This window comes from Podarcis pityusensis (genome assembly GCF_964106645.2).
Source record: "Podarcis pityusensis genome assembly, chromosome: 1".
Classification (NCBI taxonomy): domain Eukaryota; kingdom Metazoa; phylum Chordata; class Lepidosauria; order Squamata; family Lacertidae; genus Podarcis; species Podarcis pityusensis.
In genome coordinates this window covers 94,421,555-94,447,980 of record NC_138028.1, presented here as the reverse complement: position 1 = coordinate 94,447,980, position 26,426 = coordinate 94,421,555, and the positions used below count along the sequence as shown (strand labels likewise).

The following is a 26,426-nucleotide window of genomic DNA, read 5'->3' as shown; positions in this document are numbered from 1 at the left end:
CATGCATGCATAACTGAATTCGGTATAAAAGGAACATTCCCATGATAGATAACAATCTGGTGCCTGGTGAGGAACTGGAAGCAAAGTCAAGGCTCTGCTTTGTGGTTCAGCTCTCTACTGCTCATATAGAGACAAGCATTTTATTACACATCTGCATCTGATGCTTTGTAAAATCTCTATCACTTAGGCAGAATGATACTGAAGACCAAGCTACACTGGGGTAGGAAAGCTCAGGAAATCCCAGGGCAATTTTTCGACCACAGTGGGATCCCCAAGAACAGAATGGCTGAGGCTTTCTATTGATGTCAAAGCATACACACAGTTGCTTCTTTTTCTGTACAGCACATAGTTGTGTGTGGAGCACGGGGGTGTGTGTGGAATATGTCATGTGTATCACATGTGTATCACATGCTTCTGCCAGCTATGGGACTTTATTCCAAAACTAGAACAAACATCATTCCTTTCAACTGAATTAGACACATAGCTACGAACAAGGCACTCGCTTATCAATATTGGAATGGTAAGGTTGGAGGGAGTACACCCAGGCATATATACCAATTACAGACAGACAGGGGAATGACCTCATAGGTTTTGTAACGTACCAACTTTAAGATCAAATGTGGTATTGGTTATGTTCACTATAGCATCTGTGGTTTCTTGGGTGATATCTCCACATTCCACCTGCAACAGAACTGAGCCAATCTGCATTTTATGAACTTCAGACTTTGGCGATGAAATACTCCCAAAGGAAGCTGTAAAGGGGAAAAAAGAGAGATAAATGTCTATATATTTGGCTCCCCTTCTCCTAAGCATTTAGCTGTAGGATATTTACGTATCCAACCAATGCTTTTCAGGAGATGACTCTTTGTCCTCAATTCATCGTTTTAATAAAGCTTTCACCCCAGTCAGGACATTGAATTGAATAAAAGCAGCACAGATTGAATCCAATTTGGTCCCCATTAGACACTGGAGCTTTTCAAAAGTAGGCATAGTCGTAGCACAGGGGTAAGCAATGCAGTTGCCTCCAGGTGTGGTTGAACTACAAAACCCATCATCCCAACACCCATGTTGGCTGGAGCTGGTAAAAGCTGTAGTCCAACATCTGGAGGGCACCACATTGCCATCCCTGGTCATGAATGAGCAACATCAAACCTCAGGCACATGCAGTCCCATTTTTCCCTTCTCTGCCCCAGTACAGTGGTACCTTGGTTCTCAAATGCCTTGGTTCCCAAACACCGAAAACCCAAAGTAAGTGTTCCGGCTTTTGAACGTTTTTCAGAAACCAAACGTTCAATGAGGTTGTCGGCTATTGTTTCTGGGGCACCTGCACCAATCAGAAGCTGCGCCTTGGTTTGCGAACATTTTGGAAGTCAAACAGACTTCTGGAATGGATTAAGTTTGGTGCTTTTGTTTTTGATATTTATTTTGTGTTTTTGTTTTTGAGGCTTTTCCGGTTAATTTGTTTTTGTGACTGTCTGGAACCCAGTTCAGCTACTGATGGATTGATTGTGTGACTGCGGAAATAGATAAAAGCCCCCCATCCAAACAATGACTATCATCAGTGCAGGTAAGAAAAAAATTTAATTTAAATTTTTATCATCTACAATACTGTCTTATTTATTTTATAGTACAGTACATTGATTATTGTTTCCACTTTATGGATCAATGGTCTCATTAGATAGTAAAATTCATGTTAAATTTCTGTTTTGGGGGTTGTTTTTAAAAGTCTGGATCGGATTAATCTGTTTTGCATTACTTTCTATGGGAAAGCACACCTTGGTTTTGGAATGCTTTGGTTTTGGAACAAACTTCCGGAACGGATTAAGTTTGAGAACCAAGGTACTACTGTACAGTGAAGGAAGAGGAGGTTGAAAGCATCCAGTCCCTGAGTTAAATAAAATCATTTTTATTTCTTTTGCTAGAATCCACACTGGGGAAAGATGGAGTTTTCCCAGTCCTGGGCATAAAATGGTTAGTTTGAAGCAGAAGGTGGCTTCTCACAAGTCATGCCGTAGAAGAGAAAAGCGGACCTAGCAAGATCAAAGACTCACTGCTACCTGAGTTTACTTCACACACTGCTTATTGGGACTAACTTCACTGCTAGAGTCATGGCCAGGATTCCAAAGAGCTGCTTTAGGGTGACACAAGATGCTTGTAGTAGCCCAGTGGAACCTATGAGCTTTTCCTGTTCTAAGGACTATCCCACAACATATCGCAAAAGTACTTTTTGAGCGCCCCATTTCAAAATGCAGTTTGTCACATGGCACACGGGACTCTTGTTCAAAGAAAAATATGCACATACATTTGGCATCACAAAACTAGCTCTGCTGCTATTTGGCTACTGGCCTATGTAGAGAGAATAAATATATACTGGCTCATCTTCTCCCTTATTTTACATGAAAACCTTGATCTTCAAATGTTTTCTGCAGCTTTCCTCAGCTTTTCCAGCTTTTCTTCCTCATCAGGAGATTCCAGAATTCCCACTATTTCTGGGTCAAGCTCCAAACGCTTTGCTTTTTGTTTTTGCAGGTGGGATTTTATGAAAACAAGATTTACCTTGACCTAGCTGTTGGGAGCTGTCAGGTACTATATTTGTTTGGCTGGGATTCAGTCTGTTGTTTAATTCATCTGTAAATGCCTAGAGGAGGGGGGGAAATCCACAATAAAAACAGGCTAAAACTTCAAACAGGCTTTTAGGGTTTCGTTACAATGAACACATTATCAGGAAAAGAGACAAGAAGGGTGCCATGTGGTATTTCTTCTGGAACATCACTGCCTTTGCAGTCATTCTGTTGTAATTATGAAGCCATGTTTACATTTAAACTGTTTAGATGAGAGGTTTGAAAGAGTATTGGCACTGCCTCTAAAGTTTAAGTTTCTTTCATGAAGGTGGGTAGGACTCGGTGTGTGTGTTTAATGCATTCTTGTCGTCTGCATGACTAGCAGAAGCAGAAATATTGTGCCAAATAAACATATGCACATTTGATTACTCACTATGAGTCACTGATGATCAGCTATGACAGCAACCTCAAGCCCTGCATGGATCAGCTCTTCTCAGGAGGGTAACCTTTCCCAGCAGGGCTTGAAATTTCTGCAGTGCTTGCTTTTTCCGCATGACTTGGCTACACTCCACAGAGTTCCTGATCAGAAACTCCCATTTGGTGTCAAAATTCAAAAGGCATTGCATACAAGCCCCACTTGCCAAGGAACGATCAGGAGCACAACTATTCCTTTGAAGCTGCATCTTTACCTGACATCAGGACAGGGGGTGGATGGGAGAAAGAAACTTCATAATAGGCAAAAACACCTGCTAGGATTAATTTACACCAGTGAGCCAGAGGTTCCTTTCCAGTGATTTATGGTGCAAAAGAACCAGCTTTTGTAAAGCAGAAAAGCTGTTTGCAAATACCATATTTTTCGCTCTATAGGACGCACTTTTTCCCCTCCAAAAATGAAGGGGAAATGTGTGTGCGTCCTATGGAGCGAATGCAGGCTTTCCCGGGCTTCCTGCAGCTCCGCCCCACCCTCCCGATCCCGGCGCGAAGCCGCGCGGGGCTCCGGAGGGTGGCGCAGAGCTGCCTGCGCTCCAGGGCTTCTTGCAGCTCCGCGCCACCCTCCAGACCCCCGCGCGGGGCTCCGGAGGGTGGCGCGGAGCTGCCTGCGCTCCAGGGCTTCTTGCAGCTCCGCGCCACCCTCCAGACCCCTGCGCGAAGCCGCGCGGGGCTCCGGAGGGTGGCGCAGAGCTGCCTGCGCCCCAGGGCTTCCTGCAGCTCCGCGCCACCCTCCCGATCCCGGCGCGAAGCTGCGCAGGGCTCGGGAGGGTGGCGCGGAGCTGCCTGCATTCCGAAGCCTGGTGCGCACTGAAGAGCGCGCCCGGGCTTCGCGCACCTCTCCACAAGCCTGGGGAGACCGGCTCGGTTCCCTAGGCTTGCGGATAGCAGGCTGTTCTGGGGGCTGGGGTCGGGGGAAGCTCGGGCTTCCCCCGCGCCTGCCCCGTGCCTGGGGAGGGAATTTTTTTTTCTTTATTCCCCCCCCCCCAAAAAAAATAGGTACCTTGAACGCACCTTGTTTTAGAGGGAGAGAACAAGGGAAAAAAAATTTTCCCTGTTCTCCCCCTCCTATGATCCGGTGCGTCCTATGGTCCGGTGCGTCCAATGGTGCGAAAAATACGGTACTACTCAAGCAAGACCCGTTTTTGACAATACACTAGACGTGGGCTGCATTCTTTTGTAGCATCTAACACTAAGCAGAGGGGATCAAATGGTCCAGACAAGCAAGTTGCATAGCTTCAGAGCCCATTTGTTTCACTTCCCAACCAATCCAGCACTGGGAAATAACTGACTGACATCAAATTTGCTATGCTTTCTGACAGCTGCCTCTGCCAACCTGGTGTTGTCCAGATGTTCTGAACTACAACGCCAATCAGTTGTGGTCCAAAATATCTGAAGGGCACCAGTTGACAAAGACTATCCTGCAGTTTGAGTGAAATTCTCCTTCCATCCATTTTCCCAGGACTAGAGTAGCTCATGTGCTGTTCTTCAGATGTTATTGGACTACAACTCTCATCATCCCTAACCATTGGTCATGATGGCTGGGGCTGATGGGAGTTGCAGTCCAACAACATCATGAGGACACTGCATTGGTTACCCCCATCTAAGGAGAAGAAGCCACAAAAAACACATTTGGTGAGCAGGGGGTCACATTTCTATGCGGCACTTGAGTATTTGCGATCTAGCCTATATCACCTAGTTGAGAAAAGTAGAACAGGTAGGATGATGTTAGGGATATCATCAAACTGGAAGAGGATTTTTTCTTGCACTGATGCAGTAATTTCATTGATGCAGATTGTCCCAGCCAGCTTTTCTGCCTCACTGTCTGTGTGTTAATGTGCAATATAGGAGCAAGATAACACATTGGCCATGCAAAAAGGAAAAGATTCATATTTTGAGGGACATGCTAGATCTGATTTTTGGGGGGGGGAAGAGACTGCTCCTGTAACACTTAGGATCTTCTAAAGCTATCTTTAATATCAAATAGCTGTATTTAACAAAAAGGATGCTGCAAAAGAGATAGTTACCTTGATGGTATCCGTATCACTCGGATGCAGAACAAAATAGACTTCTTTAAGAGAGCGGGGATTCGCTTTCCGACTGAATTTGAACACCTCGTCGAACATTGCTTTAGCAACAAACTGCTTGGGAAATAGTAAGTTACCCGTCCCAATGGCTGGGATCGCGATGGAATTCAGAGAAAGCTGCTCAGTGGTTTCCAGACATTCTTCAAGAATCTCTCCCAGGATCTGGAGGCCGGAAAAGGAAACATTTTAGAACCTGCAGTTTAAGCGTTTCTTGACAGGTGGCATCTTCTAGATATCTGCAATTAAATGGTTTCCAAGACAAATCAAATTAGCTGTATGAATGCAACTCTTTCCAAGACAGCCAGCACAGCTGAATTAATCCAGATAAAAGGAAATGCGTGTGAGTTGAATAGGTCGGTGCTGTGTAGGAGTGCAAATATCCAGAGTGTGGGGTCAGGTGGGATTACTATGAGGAATTATAAAATATGCATCAAGCCATTGTGTCCACGATGAACGCATTGTGTTGACTGGGTTTGATACATTGACAATAATTTCTGATCAAATCCCACAACCCTGTGCATCTCTGGCCATTTTCTCTACTGCCCATTTCTCTTTCTTGACAAGTCACGCATGCAGCCCAGTTGCTTCCAGTTGCTTGCCAGGAAGGCATCCTGGGCCATAAAGATAGTGGGCAAGTTTTTTTGATGTAGCTTTTCTGATATGTTAATCTTAGAATGTTAATCTTAGGGCCAGGAAACAGATCTCACCTGAAGGTGATAATGATCACTGTCTTCTTGGCCATCCTTCTTATCATGTGTATTGCTTGATTATGACTTCAGGGGTTGCCAAATGCACTCCTTTGTAGTTCTGTATTGTTTACCCCAGAAATATGTGTGCTTAATTTGTTTTGGTAGTTTAACTTTGTCCCCATGTGGGGTTTGTTGAAATGCTCAGAAGAATCTGATTGGTTTTTACGAACACTCTGTAGAAGTTATTTTGTGAATAAAACGACCTGGGCCGAGGGGTGGAGGCACGCAGAGATTATTATACGCACCCTTCCCAGAGTCTTGCTGGTTCAAGCCTCTGTGTGTATTCTTATTAATCAGAGTTCAATCCTTCCTTTACTTTGAGAATGCCTCAGTGCTGGACTTCCCCAAACCAGCAAGATGAAAAACATCTAAATCTGGATGGGCTGAAGGCAGCTATCCAACTGAAATTGGAGCATAACACATCTCCGGTCAGTTTTTCTGAACACTTGACTAGTGGAAGCTGGTCCATTGGGAAAAATGGCGGTAGTGCCCTCCAACCTCAGTCTGCTTGCAGCCAGCTCCCCACCTGCCTGCCTTCTCCTTCACAAGCAACCCCTAATGCCACCACCTGACAGTTTCCCCCTCTTCAGCCTTAGTGCTGCCCTTGTAGAACGCAGCAGGCAGGAGGGTGGGCTCGGCCTGCCATTGACTCCAGCTCCACTTTCTGTCGGCTTGCCCACATTCTGCCCCAGCATTCCCAATGGAAACCAGCCACCACTGCATTGGGCGGTAGTATAAAGCCATACCTTAGATTTTTTACCCTGATTCCAAGAAGGCAAATGGGCATGCAGCACATGAAAGCATCCCAGAGCATAGCCATTTGTTTTCAACACACATCCCTCTTTGATGTCCTTTCCTTGACCTTCTTTGGTCAATTGCTCCTGGAGTTCCATTCCTGCTCGGGCAAGCAGAGCCTTGGAGAGCGGGCCTTTGTCCAGCTGCAGGTCTCTGGAAACGCTGTTGACAATTACATTCGCCTAAAAAAAGAAAAGGGAGAAAGACAAGCCAGGAATAGCACATGATGGCAGGGGACACCAGCTCAGCCCTCGTTGCCAACGCCACCAGAGCGACCCCACCCCCAACGCAGCAAAGCGGAGTCCCGCTTATCTGCCTGCCCATCTGTGCAGAGATGGAAAACCTGCAACCCTCCAGATGTTCTTAGAATTCCAACACAGAGGGAAAATGTTAGACGTTGCAAAGAGTTCTACCAGCTTTAACTATCATTAAGAACTGACACACTCAAAATCAAGAAGTTGCAAATGCCATTAACTATTGTAGGGGATGGGAAAGAAGACATTTGTGGAGATTCTGTAATTTTACTCTGTGGCACCTGAGCCAATAATGGTGTAAGCAAGCTTCAATTCATACATATTGCAGCACAGACACATTGCTACTGTGCAGGTCACTAAGAACAGAAGAGTCCCTTCCAACTTCACTATTCTTTGGGTCTATGATTCTATAATCTCCTTTGTTTTTTCACCTTTGTGCTTTTCTAACTAACTGCACTGAAGCAGATTTTATTTTAATTGCATTGACCATTTAGTCCACTCTACACTATTTAAAAAGGAGTTTGAAAAAACTGCAGCAGCAACTTACTGTGGAGTCTTCAATTCCCTTTTTCTGTAGTACTATTTTCACACCTTCAGCCGTAGTTACTTCTTGAGGTTCCCTACTACTCTTTGTAGGGTGGCTCTTAGTTTTGGAGGTTAAGGAAGACTTAGATGGGAGCAATGTGTCTGCGAATATTTCATTCAAGGCTTCTGACAGTGCCCGAACAGTATTTTCATTAGAGTCCACAAGGAGTATCTCTTTTAGGCAGCCACTCCCAGAGGTTTCTTCCAAGTGTTCCTTAATGGATGTTACAATGGTATGGGCACACTCTTCTAATGGAAATCCAAAAATCCCAGAGCTTATGGCAGGGATGGCTATGGAGCGATGGCTATATGTTTCTGCCAGGTTTAAGCTTTGCTTCACGGCTTCCTTTAACTGTTGGGTAGATTTCTCTTTTTCTGAATGGTTCCACCTCGGCCCAACTGCATGGATCAATTCTTTACATGGAAGATTCCAAGCACGTGTTCTAATCGCACGGCCAGGCTTCAAACATCCATACTTCTTGACTAGGTCATCGCACTCACTTTGTAGCTGTGGGCCGGCCGCTTTTAACAGCGCATATGCAAGGCCACCAATGTGCTTCAGGTCTTCATTGGATGCATTGACCACAACATCAACCGAGTAACGGGTCAAGTCGCCCTTATGAACTGCTACTACAATGCCATCTCCTAGCTTAACTTCGCAGGTTGGCAGTCTCTTTTCTTCAGGTCTATTCACATCTCCGCCCTCCTCTTCACTTTCTTCCGAGCTTTCCTGAATCCTGATCAAACAGTTAAATTGTTGTTTGGCACCAGCAACATATAAATGTTCTTGTTCCTTGAAGAATTCTTTGGCTCCTGGTTTATCTATTACCATTTTAGTACAATACAGAGAGGACAGGGTGTTTTGAAAGAGCTCAAGTCCCTTCAGGACTTCTACCCGGGGTCCTTCCAGGGAAATCAGCCTGCGATTTGCCTGCGTGCCAAAACGGATTGTTATGCCTTGCCGCTCCAATTTAAGCCAACTATTACGCTTCTCCTCTTCCACATACATTGTAACTGCTGTAGATTTAGTCCTGATGGTTTTTTGTATTTTTGTGTTTCTGTCAACAAAATCAAAGATCTTCTGATAGGCACTGCCTACATCTTCGAAATAGCCTGCAATCACTATTTGATCCTCCATCTCCTGAATTCTGATGGTTTCACTTGAACAATTATTCAGTTGTACAATCTTGCACAAACTGTTGGTCAGTTCTTTCCACTCTCTCTTTCTGAGAATCGAGTTGTCCTCCAGTTCAACACATTTGCAGGTCAGCTTCGTCTTCATTTCTTCCTCAGCCCGTTGAAGGTCCTGGCGAGCTGCCCCAATCAGTAGAACTGCCTTCCCCTCAAGCTCATAGAATGCATTGATCTTTTTGGACCAAAACAAGAGTTGTGATAGATGTTCATTATCTACATGTTGCATAAAAAGAAGAATGTAAGGATGAACATCAACATATCGTTGGTCCATGCGGGATATCCTTTCAAAAATGTCGCTTTTTATTTTAAAAACTTCAGCAGCTACACCATGCAGTCTTATAAGTCCTTTGGAAGCATCATATGCAATCTTTAGATCTGGGTACTCCATGTGGATACTATCCCGTAGTCCAGCATTGTTTAAAATAGTGTATTTTCCAGCAACAACAGGAACAGTTGCCTCTATTGTTTGCTTCTCTCTTTCAATCTTTTTAGCAGCTTTTTCAATGAGCACCTGCATTTCCTCCTCTAAGCACCTGACAGCTTCTGGTGCCCCAACCAAGACAACTATGCCCTTTGCAATATCGGGCAAGATCCAAATGTCATCTTTTACTATGTTATTTCTTATGGCTTCCCAGATTTCAGCATTCAATACACACTTGGCAACCTTCTGCTTGGACAGGAACTGTGTCAAACGGGTAGAAACATTTTCTTGCCAGGTCCTGATCAGGAAGCTTTTCTGCTTAGATAAGGCAAGAGAAGGACGCAGGGTAATTTCTGGGTGTGAACAATGCCTAGCAGGCCACTCAACCTCACAATAGCAACCTGCCATTGCATGGCTGATTTCCTCAAGTCCCTGTGGATTCTGCTGTAAAAATTGCCAGTGGTAGGGATCTATCGGCAGTCCGATTGGGTCCGGCACCCTAATTTGTGATCTCTCTTTCCCGTAGAGAGCTGCTCCCAAAGAGGCATAGTATGGATGGACAAGAACTGGCACGCTGTTAAAAGAATGCTTCCGCTTCAAGACGGTAGTTACATCTTTAAAAAAGAGAGAAAGAAGAGACACAACTACCATAAATACAACATGATCAACTCCAGATTAGTGTGCAACTCCCTCCACGTAACCCAACACTTACTGCTCTGCTCTGCATAGCCCCCTCCACACCACATTAGACTTGGACACAGTTCAATAATGAAACTAATCGTCACCCCACATGGCCAGTGGGTTTCTCTTCCCTCCTTCAGATGCCAAGATTGCTCAGGATCACTTCCAGTTGCCTTCCCTGTGACCATTTCACTTTCTGGAAAGTTTCTGATTTCTGTCAGAAGGGTCAAATATCCACCTGCTTGTTCCTTCAGCCACACCTAGTTGTGTCAGTACATCATTCCAGCCTGCTTTCCTCCACCAGCCCTGCCAACACCCTCATCACTATTGCTTTCAAATTTCCTACCTTCTCCATGTTCTCTCAAACTAAAACTGGTACAGAGGGTTGTATTTTGTTTTGTGCCCCCGCTTTGCAATCAAAATGACTACACTCAAGACTAAACTCAAGGAATGAGCTGCGCTTCTCCTAATACATCAGTTCCACAAACTAATACAGTATAGCCTAGGATAAATTATTACAATGCAATCCTAGGTATGTTTACTTAGAAGCGTTCAATAGGGCTTAGTGGCTTTTGCATGGACAGGCCATCTTGGCAACTCTGGCTGTTTTCCTATATTATATTCAGCAGAGACCTAGAAGAGCCTCTCAAACTTCATTGCAAAAGAGGTTGGAGAAACAACTGTGGCTTGTTTGCTCATGAGAGAAAATTCATGAAACAAACCATGGCTTCGTGAGATGCATAACCACAGCCAATGTCAGCTTGGCAAACTTTTCTCTTCTAAGAATTACAAAAACAACAGAAAGACCCACAAATATGAAAATATACTGTACCTTCAATGTGCTCAAGTATTTATTTTATTTGTTCATACCATGACATTGTTAATAAGCTGTTATATATATATAAGAAAGCTGCTCAGTTAAGAGACTTAGTCTGCCGTTGATGCACATGAGCAATTTGTTGAACATACTCTTCCCAAAATTTTAAGATTATTGGGTCATATGTGAAAATGACTTATTCATAAAAACAGATCCGTAACCAGTTGTTCCATGGTGTGTTGTTAATTGTCCCATTTGCATTAATGTTTATTTACGTTTTCATAAGCTTATTGAATACATTACAAGTATATTTTCATATTTTTTGGTTTTTTCTGATGTTTGTATTTTGGTACTTAGGGACTCTTGCTGCATATTGTACTTCATTCTCTTCCCAAAAGTCAGAAAGCTAGGCAAGTTGATGTTTTCTTGTTCTTCCTACCTTCTCTGCCTACAAGCCACCTGATTACCACCAAAATACATTGATCACAATGATTATTACCCTGCTATTTGCAATAATTCAGGTTTATGAGCCCAATTTATCAAGTAGTACAAATTACCTTTGCTATCCTGAAAAGTAACCACAGCCGAATTCTCTTCCTGAAGGTAGTTGACATCTGACACTGGTCCACCTCCATGCTTCTTGCTTTCAAAATAGACACTGATGAAGTCCTGAGAGATGCGAGGCGGGATGTCTTCTACCAGAATGCTTTTCGTCACCTCCAGAGAATGTGCAGAAATGTGTAATTGTTTAGCCCTATGGTACTGATTGAAGTCTTTGATAAATTGGTCTATTTCTAAAAGAGAATTTAAAGAAATAGCAGTAAGCAACACAATTAACTATGTGTACTGAGTATTCTGGGACGCGGGTGGCGCTGTGGATTAAACCACAGAGCTTAGGGCTTGCTGATCAGAAGGTCGGCAGTTCGAATCCCCATGACGGGGTGAGCTCCCATTGCTAGGTCCCTGCTCCTGCCAACCTAGCAGTTCGAAAGCACATCAGAGTGCAAGTAGATAAATAGGTACCGCTCTGGCAGGAAGGTAAACGGTGTTTCCGTGCGTTGCTCTGGTTCGCCAGAAGCGGCTTAGTCATGCTGGCCACATGACCTGGAAGCTGTCTGTGGACAAACGCCGGCTCCCTCGGCCTACAGAGCGAGATGAGCATGCAACCCCAGAGTCGGTCACGACTGGACCTAATGGTCAGGGGTCCCTTTACCCTTTACCTTTACTGAGTATTCACCAAGCTGCCCCAAGGTGCAGTCACTCACATCTTCAATCTATTCCCATTTTTTCTTTCCACTGCACAGGATTTCACCTTGTCTTCCCCATCTCCTCTTCTTGTATCTCTCATTCCAGTTCCAAATTCACATCCCCAAGGAACAATTCTGATTAAGCTCACTGTATCTTCCTTCAATTACCCTTCTGTTCATATGGCCAGGATGACTGTAGCGACAGAACCTTTCCCTCCTCTGCTGCCTTTGTGATGGCAAAATTAATGCAATCCAAAAGAAAGACCATGTGTCCTCTTGATATACCCAGTATGGCACAACTCTTGTCATACAGACAGGACAATCTAGAGTTGCCAAGCAAACACATGCATTCAGAAGCATCACATCAGGAGCTGCAACGTTCAACCAATGCATCGGTGAGTTCAAGGGTGGGGAACATTTGGCCCTTCAGATGTTGCTCAGCCCCAGCAAGCATGTACAACAGCCAGGGATGATGGGAACTGTAGTTCCGCAACATCTGCGGGGCTAAAAGCTTGGCAGGCCTGGGCTAAACACAATTTTTTAAAGCTTTCGAACAGACAAAAAGGTGCACTGGTGCATTAGGCGGTGGTAGATCAATTTTAGGATGTTATTTTTAACACAAGCATTTCTAAACATGGCAGGTGGCAAGCACTGTCTCAGGAGGGAACCCACATACTTGAACAAAGCAAAGGTTTTAGACACTTGCTGAGTTTCAGAAGGGATACTCTCAAGGGCTTGCCATTACCAGAGCCCCATCACTTCTGCTAGGGAGAGGGAACCTGTGGCCCTCCAGATATTACTGGACTGCAGCTCCCATCATCCCTGGCTGGGCTGAAGGGACTTGAGACCAGCTACATCTAGAGGTCCACCTGTGCCCTATTCCTAAGTTAAACACTATGGGGCAAGTTCCAACAAGTTCAACGCTGAGTAGAAACCCGTTTTCCTTTCCTTTTCCAATTGCCTGGCTCCTTTAAAAGGGGGGCAGGTAGGAGACCTTATTTAGTACCTTTTACCCATTCTCTCTCTTACCTATAGGCTTGATGAAACTGAGTACAGCAGCACTGAGCTCCGGCAAAATTTCCACAGTGAAATCCTTGTCCGATTCTGATAAGCCACTGGTGTTTTCCACCAACAGAACTAGCATGCATTCTTCTACGGGCTCTTGCAAATCGTTCTGAACAACAGCGAGAGAAGCCGACATTTGTGGGGCAGCTTGGGCAGCCTCCTGCTGGGGCTGCCTGACTTGAAGTGCGGTTTTATTTACTACATGACTCTCTCTTTTCAAAACTTCCTGAGCATCTAGTTGGAAAGAAGCACAAAGAATAATGACAACCTCCTGTTCCAGATACCTGAACAAAACATCACCCACTAGAAAAACCTTATTATTCTGGACAGTGTCGGCATATTCTTGATGTGTACACATTCCCTGCCTCCTCACACCATGCTCCTTCAGCTCAAGATCCCATTTCAAGCTTCTGGCCCAGCATGTCGAGAAAATATTTAAGGTGGTTATTGTATTCTCACACCCTCTCATCACCAAGGCTCACAGTAGGTGATGGTTTAAAATGGAGAATAAACACTTGCTTAATTTATTCATTATTCTAACTAGCAGCCGGTTGAGCCCAGGGCAGGTTACATAAAATATCAGTGGTGGTGTTGTTATTACTATTAAAATTTATTACCAGCCCTTCCACCTAAAATCTCAAGGCATATCACAACAACTGAAATACAGTACAGTTGTACCTTGGTTTTCGAACAGCTTAGTTCTCGAACATTTTAGCTCCCAAACGCCACAAACCCGGAAGTGACTGTTCTGGTTTGCGAATGTTCTTTTGGAAGTCAAACATCTGATGGGGCTTCCAATTCCTGCAGCCAATCAGAAGCCGCGCTTTGGTTTCCGAACGTTTTGGAAGTCGAACGGACTTCTGGAACAGATTCTGTTTGACTTCCAAGGTACAACTGTATTAAAAACAACTGAAAATAAACTGAGTCCTACAAATATACATCTCAAGTGTCGAAGGCCGGGGTAAAAAAGTGAATCTTCAGCATTTGCCAGAATAGTATTGCCAGATATACCTATGTGGGGAGTTCAGCAACTTAGGGGCCACCACTGAGAATGCCCTCTCCCAGGCCACCACTGCTGGCGTGAAATTCTGAGGGTGGTAGAACAACCAGAAGGTTTCTTTTTGTCAAATTTAGCACCCAATAGGGTCTGTAGGGAAGGAGGCAGTCTTTCAGGTATATGAGGACCAAGTCTTTTAGGGCTTTAAACACTAACACCTTGAACTGAACCCAGAAATGAACTGGCAACCAGTGTAGCTGTTCTAAAACAAGGGTTATGAGATCTAAATGGAATTCCAGCCAGTAACCTGGCTGCTGTGTTTTCACAGAATTGTAGAGCTGGAAGGGATCCAGAGGCTCATCTAGTCCCGGCAATGCAGGACCAATTGAAGTTTTCAAGGACCGCCCCACATAAAGCACACTGCAGGGGCGAGCAGGACCAGAGGCAAAAGTGAGCAGGGAAGTAGAGGCAATTTATTCCTTTGTTCCTTAGGCTACATTCCAGCCAACCAAAAATGGCTTGGGGAGAGGAAGTGATCTGGGAAAAGTCCAAGGCCGAGGGGCATGTTTGGCTCATAGGTCTGAGGTTCCCCACCCGTTGTAATATATGTAACAAGCCCTGTCTAAAAATACCTTCTTTGTTTGCAAAGGTGATGATGAATTGTTCTCCATCTTTAAGGCAGGACTTAATGGGGCCCCCGCCAGAGTGCTTTTTACTTTCGAAGTACATCTCTATAGTCTCCAGCTCAAGTTCGTTCCCCACAGGCGTCACTACCACTTCATTGAATTCTTCCTGGGTCACCAACTTTTCTGGCACATCTTTTGGAAGTTCTAGAATCAAAAGGCAAAGAAAGACAATGTTTCCTACACTGACTACAAACCAGCCAAACCCATCCCAATTAAAAAAAAGAAAAGAAAAAGTTCTCCAAATAGCAGAATTTGAATATTCTTTCCCAGAAAGAAGCATACTTACAAGGCTTGTATAAAAACAAAAAGTAACTCATTGTTGCTTCCCAGGATATTTTTAAAAGTAACTTACCCAGATCTTTGGGTTCTTCAACTGTAACAGGCTTCTGAAAGCAAGACAAAAGTAAGGCATCAGAAAGCAAACCCTCTGCCCAGAGTAAAATAATGAAATATTCCTCCATACGGTCTGTCCTACCAATCCAAGAAACCCATGTGAGTTGAAAACACAGAATGTCAGCCTTAGTCATGTGTTCTGCACACCTGCCTGGGAGTATGTCTCATTGAATAATGGGATTTACTTTTGAGTAAGTATGGATATGATTTAAAGCTGCTGTTTTAATGTCCAAGACTTCAGGGAACTCTTTCCATACTGACTGATGTTGATAAATTCCAGACTACCTGCCACAGACCCCTGAATGCTGCTGCAAAAGGATTTCGGGACATATGCTAGGGCCTTGAGTTTACACAGGGCATTTGCAAGGCCTGCTGAGCCTCACTATCACCCCAACCAACTGATAATGTACCCAATGCATCCCTAAAAACTGAAGGAGGACAGTAGTGGGAACACAAGCTACCTTTCAGGAAACTTTTCTACTACTCCCGATATTCATGGAACTCTTGATAAGGTTCCAGGGAATCCTAGAGTTCTCGGGGACAGAGTTTGAACATCACATTACAGTAGTACCTCAGGTTAAGAACTTGATTCGTTCTGGAGTTCCAGTCTTAACCTGAAACTGTTCTTAACCTGAGATAACACTTTAGCTAATGGGGCCTCCCACTGCCGCTGCTGCATGATTTCTGTTCTCATCCTGAAGCCAAGTTCTTAACCTGAGGTACTATTTCTGGGTTAGCGGAGTCTGTAACCTGAAGCGTCTGTAACTGTACTTGGGGACCCTCAACAAATACATCCCTTCTTAGTCATGGTCTCCATCACTGTGTCACGTTTCAGCCTCTGTAGCTACTGGAATTGCTTCTGCGTGGAAGATGCAATATACACTGTATTCCCCAAGTGCAAATTCACTCCTAGGGTGATCAGAATGCAGAGAGGCAAAAAAGATTTTTGGCTATGCAAATAGTTTCAGAGTAGAACTGCATGTAACATTTACCGGACTTGCATTTGGTTCTTGCCGGGGCTCATCGTCAGCTGCTGCCTCAGGAGGCAAAGAGACGGCCAGCTTCAATTTCTTTTTTTCAGGCACATCAAGTTCATGCTTGTTCATGTTAAGGACTCTCTGCCTCACTAAAATGGAAAACAGGAAAGCCATCATTGTATCAAAATAACCTTAGCTTGTAGCCTTATGATACCATCACAAACCTGCCTCATACTGTCAGACCAATGGGCCACCTAATCCATACATTAAAAAAAGTCAAACTGTGAGCAAGCAATTACATGGGCATTAAAGAGGGGAAATGGCAAGTGATTTGCTTCTTCCCCAATCCTGCAAACCACGGATTGCATTAGAATTACATCCAAACCCAGGCTCATGGGTTGTCTCCTTCAGACAAACCATGAGTCATAAGCCACAGAACAAGCATTGACTACAGCTCATGATTTACCTGGAGCGAGGCAACACACGAGTCTGGGTTCAGACACAATGCTAAGCCAAAAATACCCACACACTTACTTGTTCACACTTAACCATGATTTAGCTTGTGTGAGAACCAGGCCTCTGACTGGTAGAGGCGTTCTGATGGGAATCTTTACCAGCCCTCCACCTATATTAGCGGAAATAAATGGGGAGGTACATAATCCTGACACATGTTGTTCAATGGCACATCTTAGAAATCTAAGTATTTTAAAAAAGGAAAGGAAGTTTAGATGCATTTATTTGCCTTAACCCAAAACCACGAACTCCACGCAACTCAAATAAATAAGTCTACACTACTGTGTAGACACAGCTGCAGCTATGCCGTTCTTTTTCTCAATTCAGATTGAAGCAGGTTTGGGAAGAAACGCATCCAAATGATGCTGAGGTAAATCAACAGTTGAGGTAACTGTAATCTCAATAAAAGTTAGAATTGTGGTATTTTAACTTTTGTAGTAGAGTTGCAATTTTTTCTTGATTTTACTGCTTTATCTTTTGTAAACCACTTTGAAGGTGTGTGTTTTTTACAATCAAGCAGTGTACGTGTTGTGAAATAAATAAATATAAAATGTAGGATTTTGTAAGAAATAACAGGACAGTGACTGCACCTCTTCCCAAACTAGTGGGGAGAAATCTCAGGATGCAAACTAAATGGGAGGCTGTAAACAGCCTTATATTGTTAGTAAAATAAGGGGCTGCACCCCCTCACTATGAAATACTACATTTTTTTATTTACTTCAGGTTTAAGAAGTGAACACTGCTAGCCACAAACAAAGAAAGAACTAGCATGTAAGAGGGTCCCGAGTTTAGAAACCAGAAGTGAAACTTAACATTTATGGATTCCTGGAAAAGAAAGCTAAGAAGCAATCACAAATAGACTATTCAAGCAAACAAAAAATTCAGCCTCTCTTTCGAGGCAAACCTATAGATGTCTATGCAGAAGCCCCATTAAGAACCATGGAAATTACTCCCCCCGTAAGCATGTATAAGCTTACTCTACCATGTACTGGTATCTGTTTGCCTCCTGGTTTTTCTTTCTCATACTTTAAAAAAACAAACAACTGTGCTGGGGTTGCTGCTATTCTCTCCGTTTCCGCTGCAAGGCCACCATTTCTGCAACTGGAAGGGCTCCTTCTAAAACTTGGCGACTTGTATACAGTATTAACTAAAACAAAGTCGAAGAATATTCATCTTTCGCAGTGAGTCATCAAAACTCCTTTTAAGGTGAACCATCCCCAATCAGCGAGCGCAGGCAGTGGACACGTCAAAGTAAAAGAACGCCATGCATTTTATTTGTTACAGAAAACACTTTCACTGAGGCTTACTTCTGAGTAGACGCATACTACGCAGCGCCCTATCAGACGGATTTCTACACCCACAAAGCACCGTCCTACCATGGGGATTGATTTATTTCCTTTCCCCAATAAATATATTGAGTTCCTCCCATATATTGTCAACAAGTCGGGAACCAAACAAGCTGCCCCCAACCCACCTTCTTCCTCTGCGAAACAGACCACTACCCGCTCCTCCTTGCCGGATTCCACATGGATCTTGCACTCTCCACCTCCTGATCTCTTCGAACTCTGGAAGTAGAGCAAAAGCTTATTCTTCAGACTTTTGGAAATCTTGCAGCCCCAATTCGCTTCCACCAAGACTGGGAAAATGTAGACCTCCTCCCTCTCAGCCATCTTGGGAAATGGCTGAGCTTGGAAGTAGTTTCTCGCTCAAATGCAAAGAGAGAGAGCAGCAGACTCGTTTTACTTTCGATTTTCGTTCCCACTATAACCCCTCCTTTCCGTTTCAAGCCTTCCCATTTTGCTCTGAGCACAGACAGCTCAGCCTTAGAAGTTGTTTCTCGCGTCCCGGCTGACTTCTGAAAAGTTTCGCGTTATCTTAAGGGAGGGGGGCATCTGAACGTGTGCAGAGCGCACATACTAAATAACGTCGTAAAGGGTGTACAAGGGGGACGCTCCTTTTTCTAGTAGTCTTGAGCAGCTTCGGCACCTTTTATTTTGGAGATTAATCTACCTTACCGTCTTATCTTCCTTACCTAAACGTTCGAACATCCTGTCTTTTTATCTGACTAGTCCTTATTAACAGAATAACCGGGGGGGGGGACTACAACGGGGCGGAGCGAAACTGAGAATCATCCATTTCTAAAAAGCACTCAGTGATATTTGCGAATCATGTCTACTTAGAAGTAAGTCCCACGGAATGCAATGGGACTTGCTCCCGTGTAAGTGTATCTCTAGGATCAGATTTTCCTCTGGGAAAAGATACGGGGACAATTCAAACTTCATCGACACCCTTGAACTAACTGTTCAGTGGATGGTCATCCGCTGTTTTATTTCCGCGAAGCGTTAGCTCGCTGGAAAGCCGAATGAGGAAATGAAAATAATTCAGTTTGGAAAGCCCCAGATGGCGTCAGAGATTTCAGAGTACTGTTTGTTGTGAGCCCTTCTGAAGAAGAGGAAAATTAGAAGCAGATCCAAGGCTATTCCTTGGCTAATCTGATGGAGCTTTTATTTATCATGTGGTCGTGCCTTTTTTTTTAAAGAAAAGCATTTATTAAGAGCGATTTATTTATTTTTTTACTAAATATTGTGCTGTGTCATTAATGGGTCAAGGAGATATAGGATTCCAGCCTGAAAGGTCAGGTGAAATAATCTGTTCTAGTTGTTCAATGCATGAGTGCAATAATCTTGCCAAACTTTCAATTTTGAACCCAAAGCATCAAAATTGTCATTGGACCTCAGAATCGGGAGGTGGGAGGCAGAAATGAGGATGTTCCTCCCCCCCGCCCCCCAGGGATGAGGAATATGTGCCCCTCCATGTCCTTTTGGGAGCCAGCTCCCATCAACCCCAACCAGCAATGACAACTGGCACCAAGCATAGTGATGGCAGTAGGGTTCCCAGTCATCATCCTTCACAACTCCAACATAAATGACAGGGGTGTGGGTGTGTTGCAAAAATATTTCAGGCATTCAAGAAGCAAACAATATTCCAGTTTAGACAAACTGACAGGAAAGTCCTGGGAGGATCTTAGATAAGCTGCCTTCAGGGGATATCTTCATCCTTCTTGGCTGGAGTCCATTTGTTCATCCTCTCCATCTAGGCCAGCATGGTTTAAAGGTGCCTTGGGTCAGGGCTGGTGCAAAATCCAATCACCTCTAGCGCATGGGCACGGAAAACCAAGCAGCAGAGTACCTGGACATGTGCAGTTGTTGTTGTTTGTTGTTGTTTAGTCGTTTAGTCGTGTCCGACTCTTCGTGACCCCATGGACCAGAGCATGCCAGGCACTCCTGTCTTCCACTGCCTCCTGCAGTTTGGTCAAACTCATGCTGGTAGCATGTGCAGACAAAGAAAATCCAGTGCTGTGTCCAACATTACACACGCACAGGCAGCAAAGTTAATCAGTTTACTGAGGTTCAACAGCTTAAGACAGTGGTTTTCAACCAGTGTGCCGTGGCACCCTGGGGTACCTTGAATGATGGTCAGGGATGCTGGGGGCAATACTGGCCTCTGTCCCTCTTTCCTTCCCTCCCTGTTCTGATGCCCTCTTGCGTCTCTGCCTCCCAAAGGTGTGCACAGCTGTTTGTTGCAGCAGTCATGGCTACAAGCTCCGCAGGCGCTCTGGGGCTAGGCCAGGGGGTGCTGGTTGTTAGGAGCTGAGGCGGCCTTGGAATAAGCAAGCAAGAGGGCGAGTAAGCCCAGCCAGCTAGTCTGCCGGCCCTTGCTATTGGGAATGGACAGCCAAGTGGGAGGCCAGGCAGGCAGGTGCTGCATTGGTCTTTTTTGTGCTTGCTGTGTGCAATGCCTAGCCTGGGAGCTGAGTGCCCGGTGCTGAAGGAGAGCCTTTTTGCCATACCAGCCCAGTAGCAGCCACTGCTGCCTCTCAAGGTAAGGTGCTGGCCTCACATTCACCTTTGGCCTGTCTCTGTTGGACTACAAAGACTGAGGGCATCTTCTTCCCAGGCCTCTGTGAGACAGTGTGAAGAGGCACCTCTCTTTGGGGCAAGGGGAGGAAACTCAGAGAGCAGGGGCGGCAGCAGCAGCTGCCCAGAAGAGTCACAAGGAGAAGAGATGACGCTGAGGGAAACTGCACAAGGAAGGGTGTTTGAAAAAGAGTGAGAGGCTGCCAGCTCTGCAGGCAAGGGGTGACATAACTGGGCTCCTGAGCCCCACAGGGGTGCCGCAGAAAGAATGTTGTTGGTCAAGGGAGCCATGGACTCAAAAAGGTTGAAAACCTCTGGGTCCCTGTTATGTACTGAGTTGAATAGGATCCAAACTGTAGCAGTCTGATTGGTCCTAGAACAATAGGATCCAAAAGGCAGCAGTCTGATTGGTCCTAGAACAATAGGATTCAGAATGCAGCAGTCTGATTGGTCCTAGAACAATGCAGCAGTATGATTGGTTGGCAGGAACCACCCAATCCTGCTCCAGATAGAAGTGAATCCACAACCTGATTGGCTTACAGTAGAATTCCAGAATTAGCCAATCATGTGCAGCCCATTGTGTAAATAATGTATATAAAGCAGATACTGTGAGGGGACATTTATTCATTCCTCCTCACCACTATGAGCTGAATAAAGAGCATGAAATCACTTTGCGACTCTGAGTATATTTCACTGGCGACGAAGGTGGGATCCCGCTGAGCTGACTGCCACACACAGCACCGCAGCACCGCCAACTGCCGCACCGCTGCCTCGCACCGTGTATCCAGGCTTCAGCTCCGGGGCACAAGGAACTCAGAATGGCAGCCAACAGCAGCTTCTCGCCATTCAACCCAGCATCTGGAGACTGGGAAGCGTACGCCTCCCGTTTCACCTTCCTCCTAGAAGCCAAAGGGGTCACCGACGAAGAAGACGCCAAGAAGAGGGCGATATTCTTCAGCGTCTGCGGAGAGGAGACGTTTGAAATCGCCCGGGCTCTCCTTGCGCCTGAAGACGTCGCTACTGTTCCATACAAAACAATAATGGAACAGCTGAAGGGGCACTTTTCGCCGCAGCCCTCAGTGGTGGCTCGTCGAAATGCCTTCTACGCAAAGCGGCAAGCCCCTGGGGAAACCATAACTGGGTTTGTGACCTCTCTCCGCCAAGCCGCCCGGTTCTGCAACTTCTCAGAGCTGGAGAACATGCTTCGTGACCGCCTCGTCGGTGGCCTGAAGGATGAGAAGCTGCAACGGCGCCTCTACGCTAAGAAGGACCTAACGTTCCAGGTCGCTCTGGAGGAGGCCCTGGCAACAGAAGCTGCCGAGAGGTCGACCCAAGAGGCACGGCCGAGCCTGCCATCCCAACCGAGGGTCCACCATGAAGACCTCACCGACGACTCAGGATCCGACAGGGAGGAGGTGCACCGAGTACAGCAGCGCACTCAAGCAGCGCACAGACCACAGCTGCCTCGACGAGAAGGAGGGAACTGCGCAAGCTGCGGGGAGAGTCACGAGAGGAGGACCTGCCGTTTCCGCAACGCAGAGTGCAGGCAGTGCAGAAAATCGGGACACATCGCCCGGGTGTGTCGGGCTCGGCCCACCCGACACCAGGCATCAGATGACCAATCCAAGAGCCCCAGGTCCCGGGGCCCAACGCACCAAGGCAACTCGACGGAGCTCACGGACTTCCAGGTATACCAGTTGCCCCACCCCAACGTAGAGAAAATTCATGTAGAGGTACAGATAGAGGGGGCCCCATGCCGCATGGAGCTTGACACGGGTTCAACTCTATCCATAATCTCGGCAAGGACCTTAAGGAAACTGTGTCCCACTGGGGGTCCCAAACTCAGGCCGGCCCCATTCACCCTCCGGGACTTCCAGAAACGTAAGGTCCCCACAATGGGGGTGGGGACCTTCAGGGTGCAATACCGAGGGCGGACGCGGCAACTGGACTTGCTTGTGGTCAAGGGCCCCTACATTAGCTTACTGGGATTGGCATGGTTTGGACCACTGGGGCTAGCTGTCACCGGGGTGAACCACACTAGCTTACAAGTGGACGTGGACGCCATATGCAAGGAATTTCCAGGGGTTTTCGATGGGAAATTGGGACAGTATACGGGCCCCCCCATTGCGCTACAGCTTGACCCCGCAGTACGACCGGTCAGGCTCAAGGCCCGCCGGGTCCCGTTCGCCTTGAAACCCCGTATAGACGAGGAATTGGACCGACTCGTAGAGCAAGGAGTGCTGGAGCCGGTGCCTAATGCTCCCTGGGAAACCCCAATCGTCACACCCGTCAAGCCTAATGGTTCGGTCCGCATCTGCGCAGACTACAAATGTACCATAAACAAGGCCCTCACGGCCCACGCATACCCAGTGCCAGTGGTCAGCCATGTCCTTGCCACCCTGGCTGGGTCGAAAATTTTTGGCAAGCTGGACTTGGCCCAAGCATATCAACAGCTGCCAGTAGATGAGGCCACAGCAGAGGCACAGACGATTGTGACGCACAGAGGAGCGTTCAGGGTAAAGCGGCTGCAATTCGGTGTCAGCGTGGCACCAGGCATATTCCAGAATATAATGGACTCTCTCCTTAAAGGGATTCCTGGCGTCACCCCCTTCTTCGATGATGTGTTGATTGCCGGCCCCACACCAGAGGAGTTTGAGGACCGCCTCCGCACCGTTCTGCACCGTTTCCAGACGGCGGGTCTCAAGGTGAAGCGGGAAAAATGTCTACTAGGAGTGCCTCAGGTGGACTTTCTGGGATTTATGGTGGACGCAGAAGGGGTCCACCCGACTGGGGACAAGGTACGGGCCATTTGTGATGCCCCAGCGCCCAAGAGCAAGACTGAACTTCAGGCCTTCTTGGGACTATTGAACTTTTACCATTCCTTCCTTCCCCACAAGGCGGCGGTAGCGGAGCCCCTACACAGACTCCTGGACAAGCGGGCCCCTTGGGTGTGGGGCCAGCGCCAGGAGGCCGCATTCCAGGCAGTCAAGGACTTGCTTGTCTCAAACTCGGTCTTGGCACACTTCGACGAGAGGCTGCCGGTGGTGCTAGCATGCGACGCCTCACCCTATGGCATTGGAGCTGTCCTGGGGCACCAACTCCCGGATGGAAGAGAGGTACCGGTGGCGTACTTTTCCCAGACACTCAACACAACCGAGCGGAACTACTCGCAAATCGACAAGGAGGGTCTGGCAATCGTAAAGGGAGTAAAAAAATTCCATGATTTCTTGTACGGGCGGCCCTTCACCGTGGTGACTGACCACAAGCCGTTGCTTGGCTTGTTTGCCCCCGAAAAGCAGACCCCCCAAGTGCTGTCTCCTCGCGTCCTCAGGTGGTCAATTTTCCTTGCCAGCTACCAGTATGCACTGATTCACCGACCTGGGAAGGCGATGGGCCATGCGGACGCCCTCAGCAGGCTACCACTACCGGAAACAGGCCCTGACCCAGCACCTGCACAAGAGGTTATGAGCCTGGAGCTGCTTCCCGACCGCCCCATTCAGGCACAAGAAGTTGCACACCATTCCAAGAAAGATAGGGTCATCTCCCGGGTCCTGGACTGGGTGTGGAGGGGATGGCCCAGCAGCAGCCCCGGGCCAGAATTCGCCGGCTACACAACCCGCAAACATGAACTGTCGGCCCACAAGGGGTGCCTGTTATGGGGAAGCAGAGTCGTTGTTCCCCAGCCCCTCCGCAAAAGGGTCCTCACAGCCCTACACGAGACACATCCAGGGGTAGTAAGAATGAAGGCCCTTGCCAGGAGTTATGTGTGGTGGCCGGGGATCGATGGAGAGATAGAGGCCTGGGTCAAACACTGCCAGGCCTGCCAAGAATCCCGCCCAGATCCCCCAAGGGCCCCAGTCCAGTCCTGGGAGTCCGCCCGAGCACCATGGTCACGCCTGCATGTGGATTTCGCTGGCCCCTTTCAGGGGAAAACATTCTTCATAGTGGTGGACTCCTACACCAAATGGCTGGAAGTCGCACTGGTACCGTCCACTTCCACGTCCGCAGCCATCCGGGTACTACGCAGGCTGTTTGCAACCCACGGGCTCCCTGACACTCTCGTCTCAGACAACGGGACTGCATTTACGTCAGGAGAATTCCAAACCTTCACAGCGCAGAACGCCATCCGCCACATCCGTTCGGCGCCGTTCCACCCTGCCACCAATGGCCAAGCAGAACGCATGGTGCGGACCACCAAGGACACCCTTCGCCGCATGACGCAAGGGGACTGGGAGTACCGCCTTGCCACATTCCTTCTAGCACAGCACAGCACCCCCAGCTCAACGACTGGCCGGAGCCCCGCTGAACTACTAATGGGTCGGCGCCTTGCAATCAGATTGGACCGCCTTCACCCCGATAGAGCTCAGGATGAGGTAGTGGTGGGGGAAGGCAGGAACCCCCGGACCTTCGAGGCCCAGGACCCAGTGTACGCAAAGAATTTTGGGGCAGGCCCAGCATGGGTACCCGCCACAATCACCAGGGTCACTGGCCCCGTGTCGTACGAGGTGCTAACGGATGGGGGGCAATGCTGGCGCCGCCACTGCGACCAGATACGGCGACGATTCCCGGGAGAAAACCAGGAGGAGGACAGGTCAGAGGAGTCCCAAGGGAACAGCGGGGCAGTGAGGCCCATAGAGCAGGAGGGGCCAGCAGGAGAGGCAGAATCAGTAAATACAGAGAGGACCCGTGAGGCCGAAAGGACACCGGAACCAGAACCACGACTGAGCGAGCCGGTTGCACCAGACCAAACAGCCGCATCACAGCCAGCATCCTTGGAACACGAGCCAGAACCCGGAGCCCGGACCAGGGAACACCCCAGGCCACAACGCACACGTAGGCCGCCGGCATACCTTGAGGACTATGAATGCGACCTCCCGGGCAGGACTGGAACTTAGAGGGGAGGGGTGTTATGTACTGAGTTGAATAGGATCCAAACTGTAGCAGTCTGATTGGTCCTAGAACAATAGGATCCAAAAGGCAGCAGTCTGATTGGTCCTAGAACAATAGGATTCAGAATGCAGCAGTCTGATTGGTCCTAGAACAATGCAGCAGTATGATTGGTTGGCAGGAACCACCCAATCCTGCTCCAGATAGAAGTGAATCCACAACCTGATTGGCTTACAGTAGAATTCCAGAATTAGCCAATCATGTGCAGCCCATTGTGTAAATAATGTATATAAAGCAGATACTGTGAGGGGACATTTATTCATTCCTCCTCACCACTATGAGCTGAATAAAGAGCATGAAATCACTTTGCGACTCTGAGTATATTTCAGTCCCCAGTGAGCTTCAAAATGTAGAACCATAACTAAAGAAAGACAAAGAAAGAAGATAAATGAAAACTCCTGCCTAGAGGTCCAAATATATCTCAGATCTGTGACCTTAACACTTTACAGACTCAGAAGAATCAATTCACAAGCAAAACCCACTCCCAAATATGGCAGCTTCCACCCCATTTATTCCTGATGACACCGCTCTTATGGGATGCACTGCTAACTAGAATACAAGAGTATTGAAGGTACACCTGTTTACACCTGCATGCACCCAAATCTCCTGCTTTAATTACTGCATTTTCTTAATGGGGTTGCTTTATTGCCTATTTTAATTGGGCTTGGTTATAATTAAATGCTTGTGTCATGGAAATCCAATTATAAGCCTATTTTTGAAGTTAAAAAAATATATAAAAGCAACCCTGTAATTGACGTTCAGGATGACGAATGAGTTTTACTCTTCCCCCCCCCCCCCACCTTCCTCAGCTCGAATTTGAGAGGAGGCACTACTTTATAGCCTGGTCAAATTCGAATTCCCCGTCCCAGAAACCACATCTCTAGCTCTGCTTTCACCTAATTTCTCCAAACCCCTGCGAATATTTATGCCTCATTCCACCTCCCAGCCAGTTTACGTCCTACCCTTTGGAGTGACATCCAATCAGGCTGCAGCGGTAGGGTTTTTCCCCCTCCTTCTTCTTAATTGGCTGGGCTTGCAGTATTGGACGTCA

The 26,426-nt window shown here is 46.8% G+C and overlaps 1 protein-coding gene across 3 annotated transcripts in view; it reads right to left on the bottom strand.

Moving 5' to 3' along the window:
• LOC308477111 (protein mono-ADP-ribosyltransferase PARP14-like) overlaps window positions 1-26,367 on the bottom strand; it is a 32,881-nt gene extending 6,514 nt beyond the window's left edge. The window contains exons 1-12 of one of the 3 annotated variants that reach the window (XM_081005348.1): window positions 26,338-26,367; window positions 17,986-18,076; window positions 16,014-16,147; window positions 14,981-15,014; window positions 14,575-14,772; window positions 12,910-13,179; window positions 11,191-11,427; window positions 7,483-9,749; window positions 6,633-6,863; window positions 5,078-5,299; window positions 2,557-2,638; window positions 603-752 (exon numbers count right to left, since the gene is read on the bottom strand). In XM_081005348.1, the coding sequence (XP_080861474.1) occupies window positions 603-752; window positions 2,557-2,638; window positions 5,078-5,299; window positions 6,633-6,863; window positions 7,483-9,749; window positions 11,191-11,427; window positions 12,910-13,179; window positions 14,575-14,772; window positions 14,981-15,014; window positions 16,014-16,147; window positions 17,986-18,076; window positions 26,338-26,352 (3,931 nt within the window). In that variant the 5' untranslated portion in view covers window positions 26,353-26,367. Of the gene's footprint in view, window positions 1-602; window positions 753-2,556; window positions 2,639-5,077; window positions 5,300-6,632; window positions 6,864-7,482; window positions 9,750-11,190; window positions 11,428-12,909; window positions 13,180-14,574; window positions 14,773-14,980; window positions 15,015-16,013; window positions 16,148-17,985; window positions 18,370-18,543; window positions 18,664-26,337 lie in introns of those variants that run through there. The other 2 variants (XM_081005349.1, XM_081005347.1) reach the window with 2 other exon arrangements.
• Window positions 26,368-26,426: the final 59 nt, after the last annotated feature.